Source organism: Notothenia rossii (assembly GCF_949606895.1).
Source record: "Notothenia rossii genome assembly, chromosome: 5".
Lineage (NCBI taxonomy): Eukaryota > Metazoa > Chordata > Actinopteri > Perciformes > Nototheniidae > Notothenia > Notothenia rossii.
In genome coordinates this window covers 26,130,167-26,147,776 of record NC_136903.1, presented here as the reverse complement: position 1 = coordinate 26,147,776, position 17,610 = coordinate 26,130,167, and the positions used below count along the sequence as shown (strand labels likewise).

The window sequence follows — 17,610 nt, the reverse complement described above, 5'->3', positions numbered from 1 at the left end:
CCAAGTAGTCCCTTGAAGGAAGCCTGAGGAGCCATGCTGCCTCCTCTTCCACTGCAACGCATCACTTCACTGACTCCTGCAGTCATGAGTAGGTTCAAACAAAGCAGCATCACAATCTGTGGAGGGTGTCCGTCAAGAGGAGAGCACTAATTGAAGGCGATGGCGTGAGGCGCTCCAATAGATTAATGCATTGTCTTGCATTGGCCGTCTTGTTTTGTCTGTTTGCATTTCATTACTTTTGGCCTCAGTTTCTTTAACGGATAATAGATTCATGCCCCTTTTCCCCTAAATGACACAGCTTTGTTTTATGTGTATTTGGTCACAGTAGTGCTAGGAACAGCTGTTACAACAGAGAATACAGTAATCTGCTGCTTTGGTGATTTGACTATTAGTAAAAATTGATGACAATAAGTCTGACTTGTTCAAGAAAAGAGATTTATTTCTAAGAAATGTACAGTATAGAAAATACTCCGTTCCATTTTTCAAAATAATCTATATCAGTCAGATAAGAACTTGTAAACGTCACTTAAAAATTAAACACACAGGTCTTTTTTCAATGCCACCATGCTACCGAGGTAAAAGACAACTGCTTGAAACATCAAGAAAGAAAAAAAGAAAAACGTACACCACATTTATATTAAAACAAGTCCAAAAATGTACAAATATTCTTAAAAAGAAGAAATAAATATGATTCACATTTAATCACGTCTAAAATGGTATTCACTAGTGCAGAGAGGTGACAGCAGAGTAAAAGTGAGAGATGAATGCACACTTCCGAACATCTGGTGCCCATTCTACACACCAGAGAGAAATACACACACACAACATCTGTACAGCGACAGTATCATAACCGTGGACCTTTCAAATAAACACTGTCCTTCATACTTCAGACAGCACGAGTGAACACACTACCTCCAAAAGGAGCCCGCTAAATATGAAGACAATTTCCTATTTTAACAAAATAGCAAGTCTTGTGTGACACATTTAGATAATTGTCTCACAGCTTCTAGCACTTTCCTATTCCATCATCCTTCCTCAAATATCTCCTCTCATTGCCTTAGGTACCTATTACTAAGAAACGTAGTAAACCCAAACTCTATGCAGTTTATTACAGACCCTAGACTGGAAAATGGTCTAGTTTTACAACCTCTAGGCAGAAAGGCATGCAATCTGTACAAGTAGAGACTCATTTACAGTCCTATTTCATTCAGACATGTGATGTAATATCGTCTAAAACTGAGAAGGAACGTGTTGTCCCTAAAAAGAGAGTTCACACTTTCAAGGATTGTTTCTCATAAAGAACACCTATTGTGATGCTATTTCATAGTCAGTCCTGGAAGCCGAACGACAAACAAAAAGTGGTCACAAAATGTTGACCCACAGAAGTGAGGACTGGATGTTTGTGGAGAAGGAGGGGGGGGGGGGGGGGGGGGGGCTCAGTAGTGCCACAGATTGGCTAGATGAGGTAGATTCATTGGCTGCCATCGATGAACTGCACGAGTAGGGTCCACAGGTGCGACATGGATGTTATAAGGTGTAGGGTGCCGGACAAAACCAAGTCATTTTATTTTGGGGTGGGACCGAAGGGGTTAAATGGTTTGGCCGTGTGATTAGCCATAGATATTGTTAAACAGAAACAAGTTGCGTTTGTCTTCATGATGCTGCTCCTCCTTCACATAACGCAGAAAAATACCCGTATATAGAAACTGTTCACCCTGAGGATACATTTATATTGACATGGGGAAGAGGAAGCACTCAGAGAGTCAACCATGCAAAGGGAAGGCCAGTGAATAAAGAGACAAAGTACAAATGTGAAGGTGGAATGCAACAATTGTCACAATAAAAAAAAAAATTCCAGCAGGATTTGATGGGTAAGTGTTACCCGCCAGCAGGACATATCATTGAAAAACTGCCCCCATCTGGGACAAGAGGTAAGGATATATTTTTCATACATATATGTGTTTGAATTCAAATAAAACTATCAAAGGCCACTCAATTCCAGGATGTCGAGACAGACGAAACCCATAGTGCACAACAGAGATTGTTGGACACAAATTGCGGCGTCTTGCCACTCTGCTAGTCGAAAGACATTCTTGACAGTGAAGGCAGCTTTGAGAAGATGCATAAACAGCGTGTTTACTCTGAAACACTGCAAGGTTTGGACCGGAAATGAAAAGTATCTGGGCCTTTTTGCAGGACGGTTTATCCTCGAAGAAATCTGTGTTTGTGTCCTTGCAGCTAGTCTGCATAGCTCATTGTCTACACATTCACTCATACATTCACAAAGGAAACTAAGGCAATTGCAAAGGGGCCTGTGAGTCGCCTGGGTTAGGGTGACAGTCTCAAAGTACCTCCTTTTCTACACCTGAGTTTAAAGATAAAGTTGGAACAGGAAACGTTAAAAACAGCAGTCCATCTTATCTTCACCACAGTCCTCCTTAGTTATCGTTAAAAGATTCATCAAGCACTGCCGTCAATGGACATGATCGTGCTCAGTGTCGTTTAATCCATTTAAAGTTCCATTTCTCAAAGAGGAGAGGGCTGTCCAGTGTTCTCTGTTCTCGCAGGGCTGTCATGGACAGATTGGCCAAGTGGTTAAAAAGAACACCCTTCTGATGGAGGGCCCTGGATCAAAACCACAGAGGTGAATTGTCAAGTCAGTTCTACTTAAAGAAGGGAAAGCAAAAAGAGTCTTTTTTACAGGGCTCGATACCAGTTCACAGTATTATTATCGCAGTGATACCAGCTGCCTGGTTGGATCTTCCAAGATCAGTGATGGGCCAAAACCGAGCCAACAGTTCCTGTCCATTGAAAGATGATCAGTCTGTGGAGCGAAGAGTCCAATCTACAGTCTCCATCAGCACACACACATGTTCTTGCTCTTGGCTCAGTGCTTTGTCCAGATGTTCTTTGATAACGACATGCCTGAAAGGGAATGAAAAAAAATAAGTTAACCATCGAAAAAACACAAACATGGCTTGACATCGCCATGGTATCATGTTTTTTGTTTGGCTCTCTTTGGAATTGTATAAGAGACTTTTTGCCATTATATTCTTATGAATAGAAGGAAGAGGGATAGAAGAAGGAAGTTGCTTGAAGCTGTCAGATATAGAAAGTGGTTAATGAAAGTTATTTTCCCTCACTCTGATTTGTTATTTGTCACGCTCCTTATTTACTGCTAGGGCCGCCGGGAGCAGCCATCATCTGTTGCCTATGACAAACAAGACAAAAAAAAGAAGAATGTTAATAAAATTGTTTTTATAACAAATGTTAATTAAGCTCAGTCAACCAATAGATTTATCTTCATCCATCAGTGTGTGGCCCGAAGAACTAATCACATGATACCTGCATGTCCAGTGTACTTGCCTAACTAAGGCCTAATGTTGATTTCTTTGTTTGGGTCACACAAGTTTTTGCATATTTAAAAACAAGTTCTAATTTAATTTTGTTTCCAGGCCGCAGAGTGAACTTCTACTACAATGTCCACCATCCCATTTTGAAAGACTAATGGTTGTTGGAAATTATTATCAATAATATGTTTTTAAAGGGAAGTAGACCAAATGAAGTGTTTAAAAAATATTAAGCTCAATAAAAAAAAATACTGACTTCGGCGTAAGATTACAGATAGAGAGGGAATTACAATATTAAAAACCATATAAAACTTCAATCTGTTTACCCAGGGTGCAGGAAGTGTTCCGGTGCCAGGCCTCTTTGCTGCATCATCATGCCCTGGAAGTGCCCTGCAGGCCGGGGGTGTCCGTACATGGCCATGCGCGTCTGCCCCGGGGAGAAGGGCAGCTGCTGGGGCCGCTGCAGAGCCTCCATCAGGTGAGGGTGGGGTCTTTGGGCGGCATATCGCCCGGGATCGGCGTAATGCTGGCCGGGGTATGGCGCTCCATTGCCTGAAGACTGAAACATCATGTGTGGGGGAGGAACGCCCCCTCGCTGCATCCCAGGGTGCACGGCGCGGGGGTCGTACATGAACCCGGACACCATGTGGGAGGCGGGGGGGTGCTGCTGGGCGCTGCGGCGGCGGGCGGCAGCGTTGTGGCTGTCGAGGTCCAGGAGTTCTTTCGGGCTTTCAGGCCGCTCTGACCCCTCTGTGTGAGCCTGCTTTGCCGGGCTGCCCCCCCCGTCCTGCTCCCTGCTCACACACCGCCTCTCCTCCGGGCCCCCAGGCTGCGGCCCCGCTTCAGGCCCGGGGCCAGGGGACACCAGACCCTCAGAGCCCAGTGGGGACATACTGCTCTCCTTCAGGTGACCTCTGGCACTAGCTGCAGGCAGGTAGGCGTTGGGGGGCATGGGGTGGCGAGGCTGATACTGATGCCGGTGCCACTCCTCTGCAGGGTAACCCCCCCTGCTGTTCACCTGGTTATGAGCCTGAGCCTGAGCCTGGGGGTGGGGTTGTGCGTAGTAGTGTTGCTGCTGGTACTGATGCTGTGGGTACATGTTGGGGTGGGCCTGGGGGTGCTGCTGGCCTGCTGTGTGGTAGGAGTAGGCAGCCCCTCCCTGCTGGTGGTAGACGGGGTGCTGAGAGGGGTTGTGGAGGGGGTTAACCTGGCTGTGATAGGGGTGGTGAGCAGACTGAGGCATGGACCTGCTGATGTTCGTCTGGCTGTAGTTGGGATGGCCCCCCATGCTGTATGCACCCATGGCTCCATTTGCCTGACCTTGGGAGTGAGGGGGCATGGCAGGGTTGTGAGCGGGCCCTCTCTGCTGGGTCTGGTGGGGGTTTGGGCTGAAAGCCTGCTGCTTGTGAATCCCATTCGGAGGCCCAGATTTCATCATGTGCTGCGGAGGAACGTCTGTGTCCGCCGGGCAGCTCGTCGGCTCACTAGGTCTTTGATCTCCATGGTCCGCAGGGCTGGGCTGGCATGGTAACAGTGGGGTAGGATAACTGGGGGGCAGAGAGGTGAGCGGGGCTGGCTGAGGGCGTCCGGGCTGGGCTACTTGTGTGGCGTTCCGAGGCATCCCGTGCATGGGGCTGCTCTGTGCGGGGCGCTGCGGGGAGACGTTTTGGGGGGCGTGAAGAGGGGGATTGTATTGCTGTGTGCTCTGGATCATCTGCTGGGGAGGGGTACTCTGTGGGGCCTGAAGTGTGTCCTCCTGATGTGCATTCTGCATGTGGGGCAGGATGCTCTCTGACATTTGCTGAGTGGAGTTCAGCCCCGCTGAAGCGTGCAGTGGCGGTACGTTCTGGTGAAGAAGTGCGGGGCTCTGAGCTTTTTGCTGCGGACCCTCCTGTGTGGGCGCTGGGTGGTTAGGGTGAGTAGGATCAGTGGAGTTGAGATGGGATGAAACAGTAGTGTGTTGAGAGGGAGAGTGGCTGGCAGATTGTCTCTGGCGGTCCGCCTCCTGCTTGTGGTTCCCTGTTGAAATCTGTGGGAGACCGGGTCCTGAAGGATTCTCCTGGGGTCTGCCCGAGATCAAGGCTGGGGGGCTCTGAAGTCTTTCTGAGGGCCCAATGTGGTGTTCTGAGGGGCTTCGGATGGACGGATGCTCCTGGTTAGTTGAAACAGTGTTTTGGTGTGATGGAGCTTCAGCAGAAATGTTGTTGGCGGCTGTTTGTTCCTCTGATGTTGAGTCTGTTAACACACAGAATAATGAAAGAAAAAGTTTTAAAGCATTAATAAACAAGGAAAAGGAGGTTACGTATAAAATTGTATACCTATTATCACAATAAAGAGGTTGTACAGTTGCACTACTTTTTACACAAAAGATCAAATAGATTCGTGTCACTCTCCATTTAAATTCCCTAATCTATTCTCGTGAGAACACAAAGCTAGTGAAGCCTAACTAACGACATGCCATCTCTTTTGTAGCCTCAGCTCAACCAGCAGGAAATGTCACCAAACTAATGAATATTCAATTTGCCACTTACTGTGAAAAATAATTAAAATCAAATTGCAAAAAACACACAGAGGAAAGGAAAAGGATGGGGGTGTGCTGATTAACAAATGTGAAACACTGCAGTCGAGAAAGAACACGAGGGTGGAGAGAAAGGTTAGACTCCTTCATGCAGAATACAGCGGAACACTGAGAGAAGGTCGGGTCTACCTTTGGGCAGCGAGTCTGTCTGCTGGGAGGGCCGGCTGTCTGGCCCATTGTCTCTGGCGGGATGCAGCAGCTGAACCTCAGGGGCAGGGGGGGGCTGCTGAGAGGGGTGAGCTGGGTTGCTGCCAATTCCTGATGGGGGCCCGGGCTGCTGAAAGTTGCCCATGTGCTGATGAGGGGCACCGGCAGGGGGTCTGGAAGAGGCGGACAGCTGCTGCAGGGCCAGCATCTCAGGGCTCTCCAACATGGAGGCCAAGCGTGTCCTGCCAGAGTCTGGGTGGGGAACAGGGGGGTGAGAGGACATGGGCCCCTGGGAGCTGACCGCTGCAGACATTTGATACTGGGCATTGGGAGGAGGGTGGGGGTATCCAGCCGCTTCTGGCCAGGGTTTATGTCCCACTGGAGGGGGGACCCCACCGTAACCGAAGCTGTGCTGGTTCACCATGTTGGGGTCCTGCATGCGCATCCCGCTGGGTCTGTCCTGGTGATTCATACCAGTCCACATGTTGGCCATGCCCATACTGGGGGGTCTCATGCCTGGGTAGTTGTGCTGATGTGGTCCTTCCGGCCCTGGGAATCTGTTAGCCATAGGGTGCATGCAGTGGCCCTCCGGACGATGATGGGATGGATACATGCTGGCCTCAGGAGGAGGGCCAGGATGGAGGCCGACGGGACGGGGGCCCAGAGAGGGTCCGTGGGTGGGGCCCATGTAGCGGTGCTGCTGCTGGTGAGAGGGCTGCTGCTGGTTAGGATCTGAACCCATTGGATACCTGGGGCCCATGTGATGTCCATCTACCATGCGATGCTAAGAGAAAAATCAAATTAGGCGTCAGCATAACTGCACATCAGTGTAGTATTAAGTAGACCACACAGTAAAAGGTGGTCCTTTGCTTATAAACTGAAACTTAAATACTGTTATAATTACATTTGGAAAAGGTACATTTGGCTCATACCTGCATGTTAAAGTTGTGGGGCATGTGGTTTAAACTGGGGTCTCCATGCCGAGGAATGTGAGCTGGGTAAGCGAAGCGGGGGTCCATGGCCATTCTTTGGCCATACATGTGTGGGCCATGAGGACCAGGGGGGCCGGGGGGCCGATGAAGCTGGTAAGATAAGAGAGAGGATTCACAATTTAAGCTTTTTTTTTTATACATTTCATAAAATAATCAAAAACAGTGTATTTTGTATAACTAGTTAAAGGGGCCCTATTATGCTTTTATTGTCTTAGAGGAGGAAATCTCGCGGTTGACCGCAAACGAAGGCCAGCAAACCAATCAGAGCAGACTGGGCTCTCGTGAGAAAGGCAGTATGAGAACAAATAAAGCCCTTTTCGAACATTAAAGCATGTGAAATCTAAAATGAGCATAATGAGTGATAAATCATTTTTAGAAAAGTAAAGAGAAACTTAAAAATAAAAAGTGATCCTGTGGATACCTGTTGCCCTGGGTGGTACATGCCCCCTTGATGCATGTGGTGTTGCTGGCCTGGAGGCAGGCTGTGGGGGTGCAGGGGGCCATTGACCCAGCGTAGGGGAGGAGCTGGTCGTGGTCGTTTGCTCTCCTCTTCTTCAGAGAGGGTGCTGCCCTTGCCCCCTTGGGCGGTTCTCTTGCGTTGGACTTGCTCTGTGGCCCTGATCAGACTCTCAGGTCCCGAATGTCTACTGCTGCCGCGGTTACGCTTTTTGTCTTTGCGCTCCTTGTCTTCACTGCTGATGTGGAATTCCTCGTCCGTGTCGCCATCCTCTGAGGGAAAGTGTTTTAATAAGGCCCGGCTAAAACACCGTCCCAGAGACTCGGCCATGATACTGTACTCTGGGGAAAAACAGACATAAACATCGGCTTTGTTATATGATGAAAATACATAAAAACTCTTTCTTAGCAACCTTGTAAACACAGCCACACATGAAAGCACATACCTTTTGCAAATCCATTGATGGACATTTAAAGCTTTTTATCTTCAAGTCACTCCCTCCCTTTCACATACTACACACTCCCACACACACCACCTCACAGTCATTCCTTTACACTCAAACACCACCGACCGATATGCACGCCATGTATCCATAGAGCCACACTTGCTCCTCTGTTCTGGGCCCAGCATGGCCGACTGACCAAGTCAAAGGGCGTAAGTTGACCCCTGCTCCTCCAACTCCTTCCCTCTACTCCTCCTGCTCCACCCTGGGCCCCCTCGCTCTCCTCTCCTCCCCCTGTCCCCGGGGAGAGTATTCAGTTGGATGGATGGCTCCAGACAGGGGGCTTAGGGGCTGGAATGTCTCTGTGGCACTGCTGGGCTCAGATCCCCCTGAGCACTGGAGCACAGCTCAATCACTCCTCATTAATCACTGTCATGGCTGCCCTGGCCCCGGCCCCAACGCAGCACTAAGTCCAGCCCCCTTTCTTTTGCCCCCTGTTCCACTGTCACCCCCTGACTCTTGCCCCAAAATTCTAAATATGCACATCTTTCTTACAACACACCAAATGAAACTGATTTGTATGCATACGTTTTTGAAACAGAGGAAACATTTTTGATGGATGAAGTTTTGTGTTTGTTTTTATTTACCGCTGTCATCTCCATTGTACTCTACGCAGTTCTCGAACATGAGCTTCACGTCGGCAGCAAACTCCTCCTTAGAAACGTAATCCCCGTCATTCAGCTTCTTTTCAATGGTGGACAGGTCCATGGGAGTCTGAGGAGATCAAAAGACGAATAAACAGTAAGAAGTGGTTCTACATATGTGGTTGAACACAATGGTATATGTATATTTGCAAATGTATATTTTGTGAAAATATTGTCTTTATTTTAAATGTGTTAAAATAGTCATATGTTAACTGTGATTGTTTTTAATTTGTGTTATGTAACTGTGCTGATGACTCTCTTGGCAAAAAAACCCCCAAAAAAACAGATTCTGATTTAGCTGTGAACCACACACAAATGTATAACCTACTACTGTCACGTGCCATTGTATAGTATTTAGTACCTGGATGAGCTCATGGTAGTTGGGGGCATAGGATTCATCCACAGGCTCCAAGAAAGGCCACGCGTCTTTATGAGCTTTCAAGACCTCAAGCACTGCAGAATAGAGATTGGATCAGATCGCACATTAAATCAAACATTAACAAAGATAAAAGCAACCGCCTCGACTAACTGCTCTGTCGGCATACCTTTGTATAAATCTGTGTAGTCGTCGTCGATTTCATAGCTGGAACGACAAACATACAACACGTTAATCACAATTCAAGTAGAACATGGAATCTGAAGAGACATGTACAAAAGCCACTTACAATGCTTTATTCCGGCGTGTTCTGTGGACAGGAGAGGAAGGCTCCAGATTGAGCAGTTCAGGCGGCAGGTCCTTTCCTTCAGACAGTAACCAGGCTCTGTCTTCGCGCATCTTCCGCCTCTTTGCTCGCTCTGAGAATGAAGGAAGAACACATGGGGCAATTAGAAACAAAACAACAACATCAAAAGTCTCAGGAGGCTGAAGGGTAAACAATGTTTTTATTGCTTTTGAGTAACAGTTGCTACAGAGTCAATGAAAACCATTCCCCGGCCTTCAGATACAGGGTTGGAGATAAGTAGAAAGAGACCATTTTCCTCAGCCATCTTTTCTTAGGCACAGTTGATCAAAAGAGCAGGACATAGAAGAGCGAGGGCATATGTATCGCTGCGTTTTCTTTTTTCCACGAGAGGCCTGCTGCCCCCCCCCCCCCCATCTCCCCGGCGCGTGAATTATAAAGGTTTGAGAGAGGGTTCCACACACAGAGCAGGCAAGGTCCTGCTGTTCATCTATAATACATTAATGAGGCTCCTCCACTGAAGCACAATCAGCAGTTCATTAACCCTTGACAGATGACATCAGAGGGGGGAGAAAAAGAGAAGTGATCCTGTGATTAAAGACCCTGAACATTCCCTCTCACAGTCTCTGTGTACTATACATAAATCACAATGCTTTGTCGAACGCTGCTTCGCTACTGCAGATTTGAAAGCCGTTACTAGCCACACCACAGCGACGGAGGTGTGTGTGTGTGTGTGTGTGTGTGTGTGTGTGTGTGTGTGTGTGTGTGTGTGTGTGTGTGTGTGTGTGTGTGTGTGTGTGTGTGTGTGTGTGTGTGTGTGTGTGGCGTGCCCTTCGCAATCCATTCTGCCCTTGATCCCAGAGTTGATAGAAGAGTGTGAAAGCCCCCTACCTGCTGCTGACAGGTCGCTGATGAAAGAATGTGAAATTATTGATGCTCCTTCATATTTGACTTTTGGCACTTTGCTTTTATTTTCTAACCCTTCTGCAAATACAAGCAAATGTATAAGCACGTGGGCTTCCTGCAGTGCCACAGAAATTTAATTAGGATCTGATCAAGTGGGACGTTTTAGGACAAACACAAGTGGTACATCTTTTCATCCATCTTAGTAGCCATCCATCTTACCCTCCACAGCTTTGATCTTCTCCTGCTTCTCTCTCTGTTGGTCTTCCTGCTGAAGTTTCTCCTCTTCCCTCCGCTGCTCGGCCAGCAGGACCTGCCTGTCCAGCTCTTCGTATTTCTTCTTGTCGTCCTCTGATAAAGGCAGGTTGTCCTGGAAACAAAACATACACACAAGCCCATTAGTCTCATCTGGAGTCAATAAAGGATAGTTTGTAAAGAATATGAGGATGATAAAAGGTGGATACCTTTAACTTGATCACATTTCCAAACACCAGAAAAAAGGAAGCAAACAGACCCCAAACGACTGATATGAACAAACATATAGTTGCAGGAATTAGTCCTCAACCTGGAATTAAGTTAGCATTTTAGCAATCCCTCGTCTCAAACTCAATGTTTTTTTTCGTTTCTTGATAGATTGCAAAATAAGCTCTGTGGTCAATACACATACGAGAGTTCCATGATTTATTCTACAACATAAAATATGTTACTAAATTAAAACTGGTTTAGGTTTGAAGATTTTTAGTGTCTTAAAACTGTGGTTAATAATAATAATAAATGACAAAATTATTACAACTAAACGTAATCAGGCCACAAGTCGGCTGATAGCAGTGATAACGTGAAGTCATGCAAACATAATGTAGTTCTGTAGGTGCCATAAGGCTACTTAGCCTAAGTTCATTATTTGTATTATTATTATTATTTGTTTACGTCACTTTTATTTGTTTGTTGAGCACTTCCGGTAATTGTCACATGGGTGTGCTTTGGTTATATAAGTCACCTGTTTGATGTCGAGTGCGGATGACAGAGGGTGAGCTTGTGCTCTCATTTTTTATGTGGACCGTTTTGTCCATAGTTACTATGTTATGGTTTTGTTTATTAAATATCCTAAAACTATCTTGCTTCAATATGGACTTTCTCTTCGAAAACGCGACACAGTTTATAGCCAAGTTTAGCCTCTCGGCGACTCAAACGTAACTGGGGATTGAGCCACCACAAGTTCCATTATAGCTTTTGGCGATATCATTTACGCTACAACTATTAGTAAAGTGGTGTTAATGTAGAGATTATCCTGCTGAACAAAACATGAAAGTATCATAAATGTGTGTGTGCTTCAGAACTTATTCTCTGCCATATTCAAAATCCAAGGAAAGAATTCCATTTGCTTTCTGTTGAGGGAGCCCTTGTCCTGTTAACGTCTGGGTCTGCCTACAAAAGCATGCATTGCTGCACCACTCTATTGTATATCAATATAAAAAGGAAAGGGCAAAACATTTAGTGGAAAGAAATATTAGTTAAATAAATAATAAAGTCTGAGTGTCTTTCCAGAAACACAGCTGCTGCAAAAGCGTACTTACGGTCTGTCATGTTATTAAAAACATGGACACAAGTAGACAGAAAAACACGCACCTCCTCCTCTTGGTTGTTGTGTTCAGAGAACCGTTGTGATATGCGAACTGGGGCAGGGTCGAGTAGCTTCTGCTTCTGCTCCCGCTCCTAGAAAAAAAGGAAAAGAATAAAAAGGTTAGCTCGGCTCCATACAGCTGTTTATCTATCTACTTATCGCTTCCTCACTGATTATATAGGAAATATCCTGTTTCTCTGAATGACACATGTGCTTGGTATTTACATGGTCAACAAATTACTGATTGAGTCTTCAAGACAGAAAGACTGAGCGCCACACACAAGCCAACACACTGTCAGGCCCTGGGGAGTTGTTGAGGAGCGAGTGAGTATAGAGAGGTCACTGGCTCTGCTCTCCCCTCCCCCCACCCGAAGTCACCCTCTCTCAGAGCTGCCTACATTCCCCCACCTTTCCCTGGGGGTGAAAGCCTAGCAGTCAGCTTGACAAATACACAAGGCAGTGACACAACAACAGACAGCCAATACTGCAACTTTTGAGCAGCGCATTTGCAATCCTTCCATTCGAAATGACCGCCAACAATCCACATCATGATATTTGAGTGATTCAGATATGGTGCATTGAAAAAAAAAACAGATCCCTTTAAAGGCGCTCTGTATCAGGGATAGCTGCTGTAGATCATTTCAGAGTTCACCAGGGAAGATGATAAAGTGTCATCCCGGGGCAGATAACACTGAATGGTGCAACAATCTGACTTTTGATCAGCCATAAAACAATCATGGCAGTTAAAAAAGATGCAGCTGTATGAAGCCAGTGTGTGTGTGCACGTGAGAAAGAGAAAGGAAGATGTGTGGAGGCAGAGGAAGACGGATGTTCATGATCTGATGGTGCCCTCCACAACTCTTCTGTCCCCACTCCATCTCTGCCTGAGTGTGAAGCGCCGGCATATCCTGAGGCGCTACAATTCTTTCCTACATTACCAGCAGCACTAAATCCCCCCCCTCCACCCAGCACACGACCAGATAGAGTGCCTCTGGTGTCGACACTTGGAGAGGTCGAGAGGATCCTGCAGCAGCAGAGCTGTCACTCAGGAGGCTCCGTCCCGCCTCAAGGTGAGATCCCGCCTGCTGTCAGCGCCCCGTGAAGCGGCTGGTGACGGCAGAGTGAGACACGTGGAGCGAAGGATTCAAGAGGGGACACGCCCACATAAAGACGGATGTATTTATGTCAATTAATGCTAAACATTTGCTGATTCAAGCTGCTTTAATGTTGGGAGTAGCAGCTTCTCTTTTTCCCTATTATTGGAAATTGAATAGTATGGGGGTTTGGGGACTATTGTTGATATTGTTGGGCAAATGGAAAAGTAGAGAATCACTGGACGTTTAAAATAGTTATACATAATACTAAGTCTTTATAGTATTTACACACCCCCTCAAAAATGTCATATAGAGGCCAGGTGTAAAGACGAATATGTTGCATAAGATGAATTTGGTCATTACATTTTTTTATGTTCTCGGATGATCAAAATTGAGCCTAAGAAAAAAAAAGATTCACACTGTAGACTCAGGACCATAGGGAAACGTGGTGTGATGATGTATATTCAATTAAAATGCAGGATCCTTTCATGTGATCTCCTGCTGTGTGACTTCAGTGGATTTCTTTTGCACATAAGAACAACATCAGGGGAATGCACTTTCATCGAGAATCGAGCAAAGGATAATTAAACAGGTTTTTTATAACGAGAAAAAGACCAACCAAAGTTCTCTGTTTTGTTTACCAGAAATACATCCCTCCAAGTCTAAAGCGTTGTCAAATCAATGCAGAATAAAAAAAAGAAACGTACGCAAAAAGTACTCCTTTACTGACCAGCCCAAACCAAAAACAACATACTCATTACACACATACATTACTAAACCCCAAAAGGATTCACTACTAATCTCTATTGATAAAGCTGTTAAGCAAGAGACATTTGAATGCCAGATTCGTAATGTATGAGTAATGCAGCTGAGTATACAGACCATGAAGGATGAGAGGATACTCATCTACTGTCCGTCTGAGAGGAGTGACTGACTGCTCGGCCAACATCAAACTGTCAGCTGGATTCTTTACTTCACTGCTGATGATGGAGAAAAGGCTGCGGGGGTTTCTATGGCAACAGTCACTGCGGGTTATTCATCGCATGAGTGGAAATAACCTACGTTTGGATACATACAGGTAGGACAAAAAACAGGGAAGCTTTGACTAGCAGTAGGGAAAGTAAAGGGAAATCGCGTAGGTGGGGTTGTTTTGACTCATGCTTGCTATGAACGGGTCAACAAATTATCTCTATCATCTCCCCCTGAGGTACTTGACTCAAATTCTAAGGAAGATATGATTGACTAATGAGCATGACCCAAGGTATGGCCAAGCCTGATGAAGATTACAACAGAACATGCGCCCTGCCAAACTAACGCAATCTCTGCAGTCAGGATCCAGTTAAAGGCCCGGGGGCTCTTTACCTGGCTGTGAGCAGAATTAAAGGCAAGCACAGACCGGCTTCACATCACTTCGCCTCTCCTGCAGCTGTCCCAACTAAAGGGTCCAGCACCATGAATGAAACTCCTGCAGGAGGACAGTGATCCGTGTCAGAACATGAAAGCACCTGAATGGAGATTGCCTAATCTTTCAAGCCTCATTACCCAAGCTCCATTGGAGGCCACCAATGTCAAGAAAGTCAAACGCATAGGGCCTGAAATTAGCGTTCATTTCAAATTGAAGTCATAAAAATGTAGCTAGCAAGGGTTATTTTTTCCTACAATTGTAAATTAAGATTAAAGCGGACCTATCATGCAAAATGCACTTTTGTACGTCTTTTATACATGAATATGTGTCCCCGGTGTGTCAGGGAACTCACCAAGTGTCAGAAAACACAACAGTCTATATTTTCCTCCATACCCAAAACGGGGCTGCAACGGATCTGATGCAGATTTGAAATATCTCTGATGTCAGAAACGAGGAGCTCCGCCTATAAGGGCAACAGCCACGGCCATTGCCGTTCGAAAGCGCTGGAGACGCTGTAGTACATATGCCAGGCCTGTAGGTGGCGCTGTAGTCTGCCACAAAAGCAGTGAAGAAGACTTCTCACAGATTCAGCCCTTGCAAAAACAGGGCTAAAAAAGAGCTAATAGAGCAAAATGAGGCATGGCTAAAATGCATGATCTGTTTGGTATTTTGAAAAAAAAACTTTGCAGACATGTTTTATATAGGTATGTCCCAACAATATGTTATTCAAATATAGCATGATAGGTCCACTTTAAGTTCAAATCAATGTAGTTAAAGGGGTCCTAGTATACTTATTTTGAGGTTTAATTGACATGCGACATGTTTCCATGTTTTAATGTTCAAAAAGGTCTTTATTTTTCTCATTCTGCCTGTGCTGCAGCACCTCTTTTCACCCTCTGTCTGAAACCAGAGCCCAGTCTGCTCTGATTTGTTAGCTCGCCGGCTGTGTTGTGATTGGTCAACCACTTAGAGATGTCACGCCCCTTAGGAAGTCACCTACAATGTGTTGAAGTGCAAGTCGATGGAAGTGTGAGTGTTACCGAGTGATGTCACTATGTTACAGAGGTAAACAAGGAGTCCAATGGAGGCGTTTCAGGAGGGGACGGGGGGAGGGAAAACCCCAAAAACATGATAGGGTCTCTTTCAGATTAAGTTAGAAAGAGAGTCCCACCATCGCTACACTCAGTATATTAGCTTTGTTAGAAAGAAAGACTACACAAAACACAAAATCACGTCAGGTCAGCTTTGCAAGAATAGAATGCAAAAATAAATGAGCTTTTTTAAAGTTTTAACACTGAAACATCTACGACTGTCGGATTTGCGGTTATTCATCACTATAACACTCTTGTCAGTAGCAAATACACTGTACCCAGACACTATCTAAAAGAAGACATTATGTGCTGCTGTAATGGAGACTAATGACAGCCGTGTCTCTTCGGTGTCTAACCTTGTGCTCGATCATGCTGCTGATCTCAGGCAGGAAGTTCTGGCTGATGACACGGTAGAGATGGCGGTCCTGCGGGGAGGTTTTGTCCTTGATGCTTTCTGCCAGACCGACCCATTGTTCCTCTGTATCACACACAAGGGACCAGGCGCCTCTCTTACGGCCTGGTGGAAGCAGAGGAGAGAGACATTGGCTTATTGATTTGAGGGAGAATGTATAGAGACATTCAGTGAAAGTCAAAATGGAATAAAGCTCACAGATATCTTTCATGTAGTAAACATGAAAATGAAGTTGCTTTAATAAGATCCTTTCACCTGCGCTTGGACGGAGATCATCCAGACCATTTTCAGTATTTTCTTCCTTCACTTCTGTCTCTTCGGTCACTTCTGACACTTCACTCTCCACATCACTGAAAATGTAAAAAAAAAAAAAACATTGAAGAATAATAGAAACCACAATTATTTTGGATGAATCCGATTGCTTATAACTACTACATCTTCAGCTGGTTTTATTCCTAATACAACAACTATTAACACCCTGTTATTGCACCCATATTACATATAAATACAGCCCTATTACACCGGTTATACACCCGTTTTATTACACTGTTACACATTTTAACTGTTATTCACATTGACACAGCCTGTCAAATGACTGTATCACCCAGGATATAGAAACCATTTTCAGGTTAACTTAAAGCCAACTGTGCAGTATACAGTAGCAAGGTGGACAGGGTACATTTAGAATTACAAATAATACAATTATGACTGCTCTGATGTATATATCCATGAACATTATGCTGTTCCAAAAGAGTCTATTAAAATTAGGGGTGCACCGAATGGGAAATTCTTGGCCGAAACCGATACCGAAAATAGGAAACAGTTGGCCGAAAACGAAATGCCGAAAATGATTAATAGAAATATTATATTATATTATATTATATATATATATATATAATATAATATAATGTATACATTTTTTACCAATGTTGTTCAGATTCCTGATTATGGAAAAAGACATGATTATGGCAAAACTTAACTTAACTTAAATAATAATCACTATTATGGGTCCATAAGAGGCGCGGATTGCAATTTGTAAAACGTGTTCAGCTGACATTTCTCGAGGGGGTGTAACTGCAAAGACTTTCACCACTTCGGGATTACTCCACCACTTGAAATCAAAACACCCGGACAAATATGCGGAGTATGATCAACATAACCTGTTCTCTGACATTCGGTGATATGAAAGCCGAAAGGGCCTTTTTAACCATTTTCGGCCGATAATTTTCGGTGGCCGAATATTCGGTGCATCCTTAATTAAAATACAAGTTGTCGACACCTGGTATTTATCATATTTTACTATTCGGATTTAGCAGTTGACTTCAGATCAGGCAACAACTGATTTAGAGGAAGGGTAATAATAACACTATTCTTAAAAACCCAGATTGTGTATTGTTTTGTACAGCTATGCTTCTTTTTTATTATCCCTCTCTATTATCTCTGCACACAAAGACCATGTGGTGAACAGGCACAGCATCTGCTCTGACAGTTAAATGCAGCTTTTCTTTTGACACGAGCAGTACATCTGTGCAACACATGGCTAAATGCACATGTGATGGCTTCTCCGCTACACACCGTTGGCACCGACAACAAATACAAATGTTTTTCTCACCTTAGCGGGGAGTCCTCCAGTTTTTTCTTCTTTGGTGGTCTTCCCCTTCTTTTTCTCTCTGGTAATGTCAGCTCAGCGCTTTCACTGTTGGAAAAACAGCGTGATGTAGAAAATAAGTCTTA

At 45.1% G+C, this 17,610-nt stretch overlaps 1 protein-coding gene across 1 annotated transcript in view; it reads right to left on the bottom strand.

Annotated features, from left to right (window-relative positions):
• Nucleotides 1-418: 418 nt before the first annotated feature.
• Nucleotides 419-17,610, bottom strand: part of cecr2 (CECR2 histone acetyl-lysine reader) — a 39,506-nt gene continuing 22,314 nt past the window's right edge. The window contains exons 5-19 of the mRNA XM_079681782.1: nucleotides 17,489-17,572; nucleotides 16,132-16,226; nucleotides 15,821-15,981; nucleotides 11,880-11,966; nucleotides 10,476-10,623; nucleotides 9,336-9,465; nucleotides 9,216-9,253; nucleotides 9,032-9,123; nucleotides 8,614-8,740; nucleotides 7,489-7,865; nucleotides 7,008-7,157; nucleotides 6,058-6,859; nucleotides 3,677-5,585; nucleotides 3,144-3,211; nucleotides 419-2,925 (exon numbers count right to left, since the gene is read on the bottom strand). Coding sequence (XP_079537908.1) covers nucleotides 3,169-3,211; nucleotides 3,677-5,585; nucleotides 6,058-6,859; nucleotides 7,008-7,157; nucleotides 7,489-7,865; nucleotides 8,614-8,740; nucleotides 9,032-9,123; nucleotides 9,216-9,253; nucleotides 9,336-9,465; nucleotides 10,476-10,623; nucleotides 11,880-11,966; nucleotides 15,821-15,981; nucleotides 16,132-16,226; nucleotides 17,489-17,572 — 4,243 coding nt within the window. The 3' untranslated portion in view covers nucleotides 419-2,925; nucleotides 3,144-3,168. The remainder of the gene's footprint in view (nucleotides 2,926-3,143; nucleotides 3,212-3,676; nucleotides 5,586-6,057; nucleotides 6,860-7,007; nucleotides 7,158-7,488; nucleotides 7,866-8,613; nucleotides 8,741-9,031; nucleotides 9,124-9,215; nucleotides 9,254-9,335; nucleotides 9,466-10,475; nucleotides 10,624-11,879; nucleotides 11,967-15,820; nucleotides 15,982-16,131; nucleotides 16,227-17,488; nucleotides 17,573-17,610) is intronic.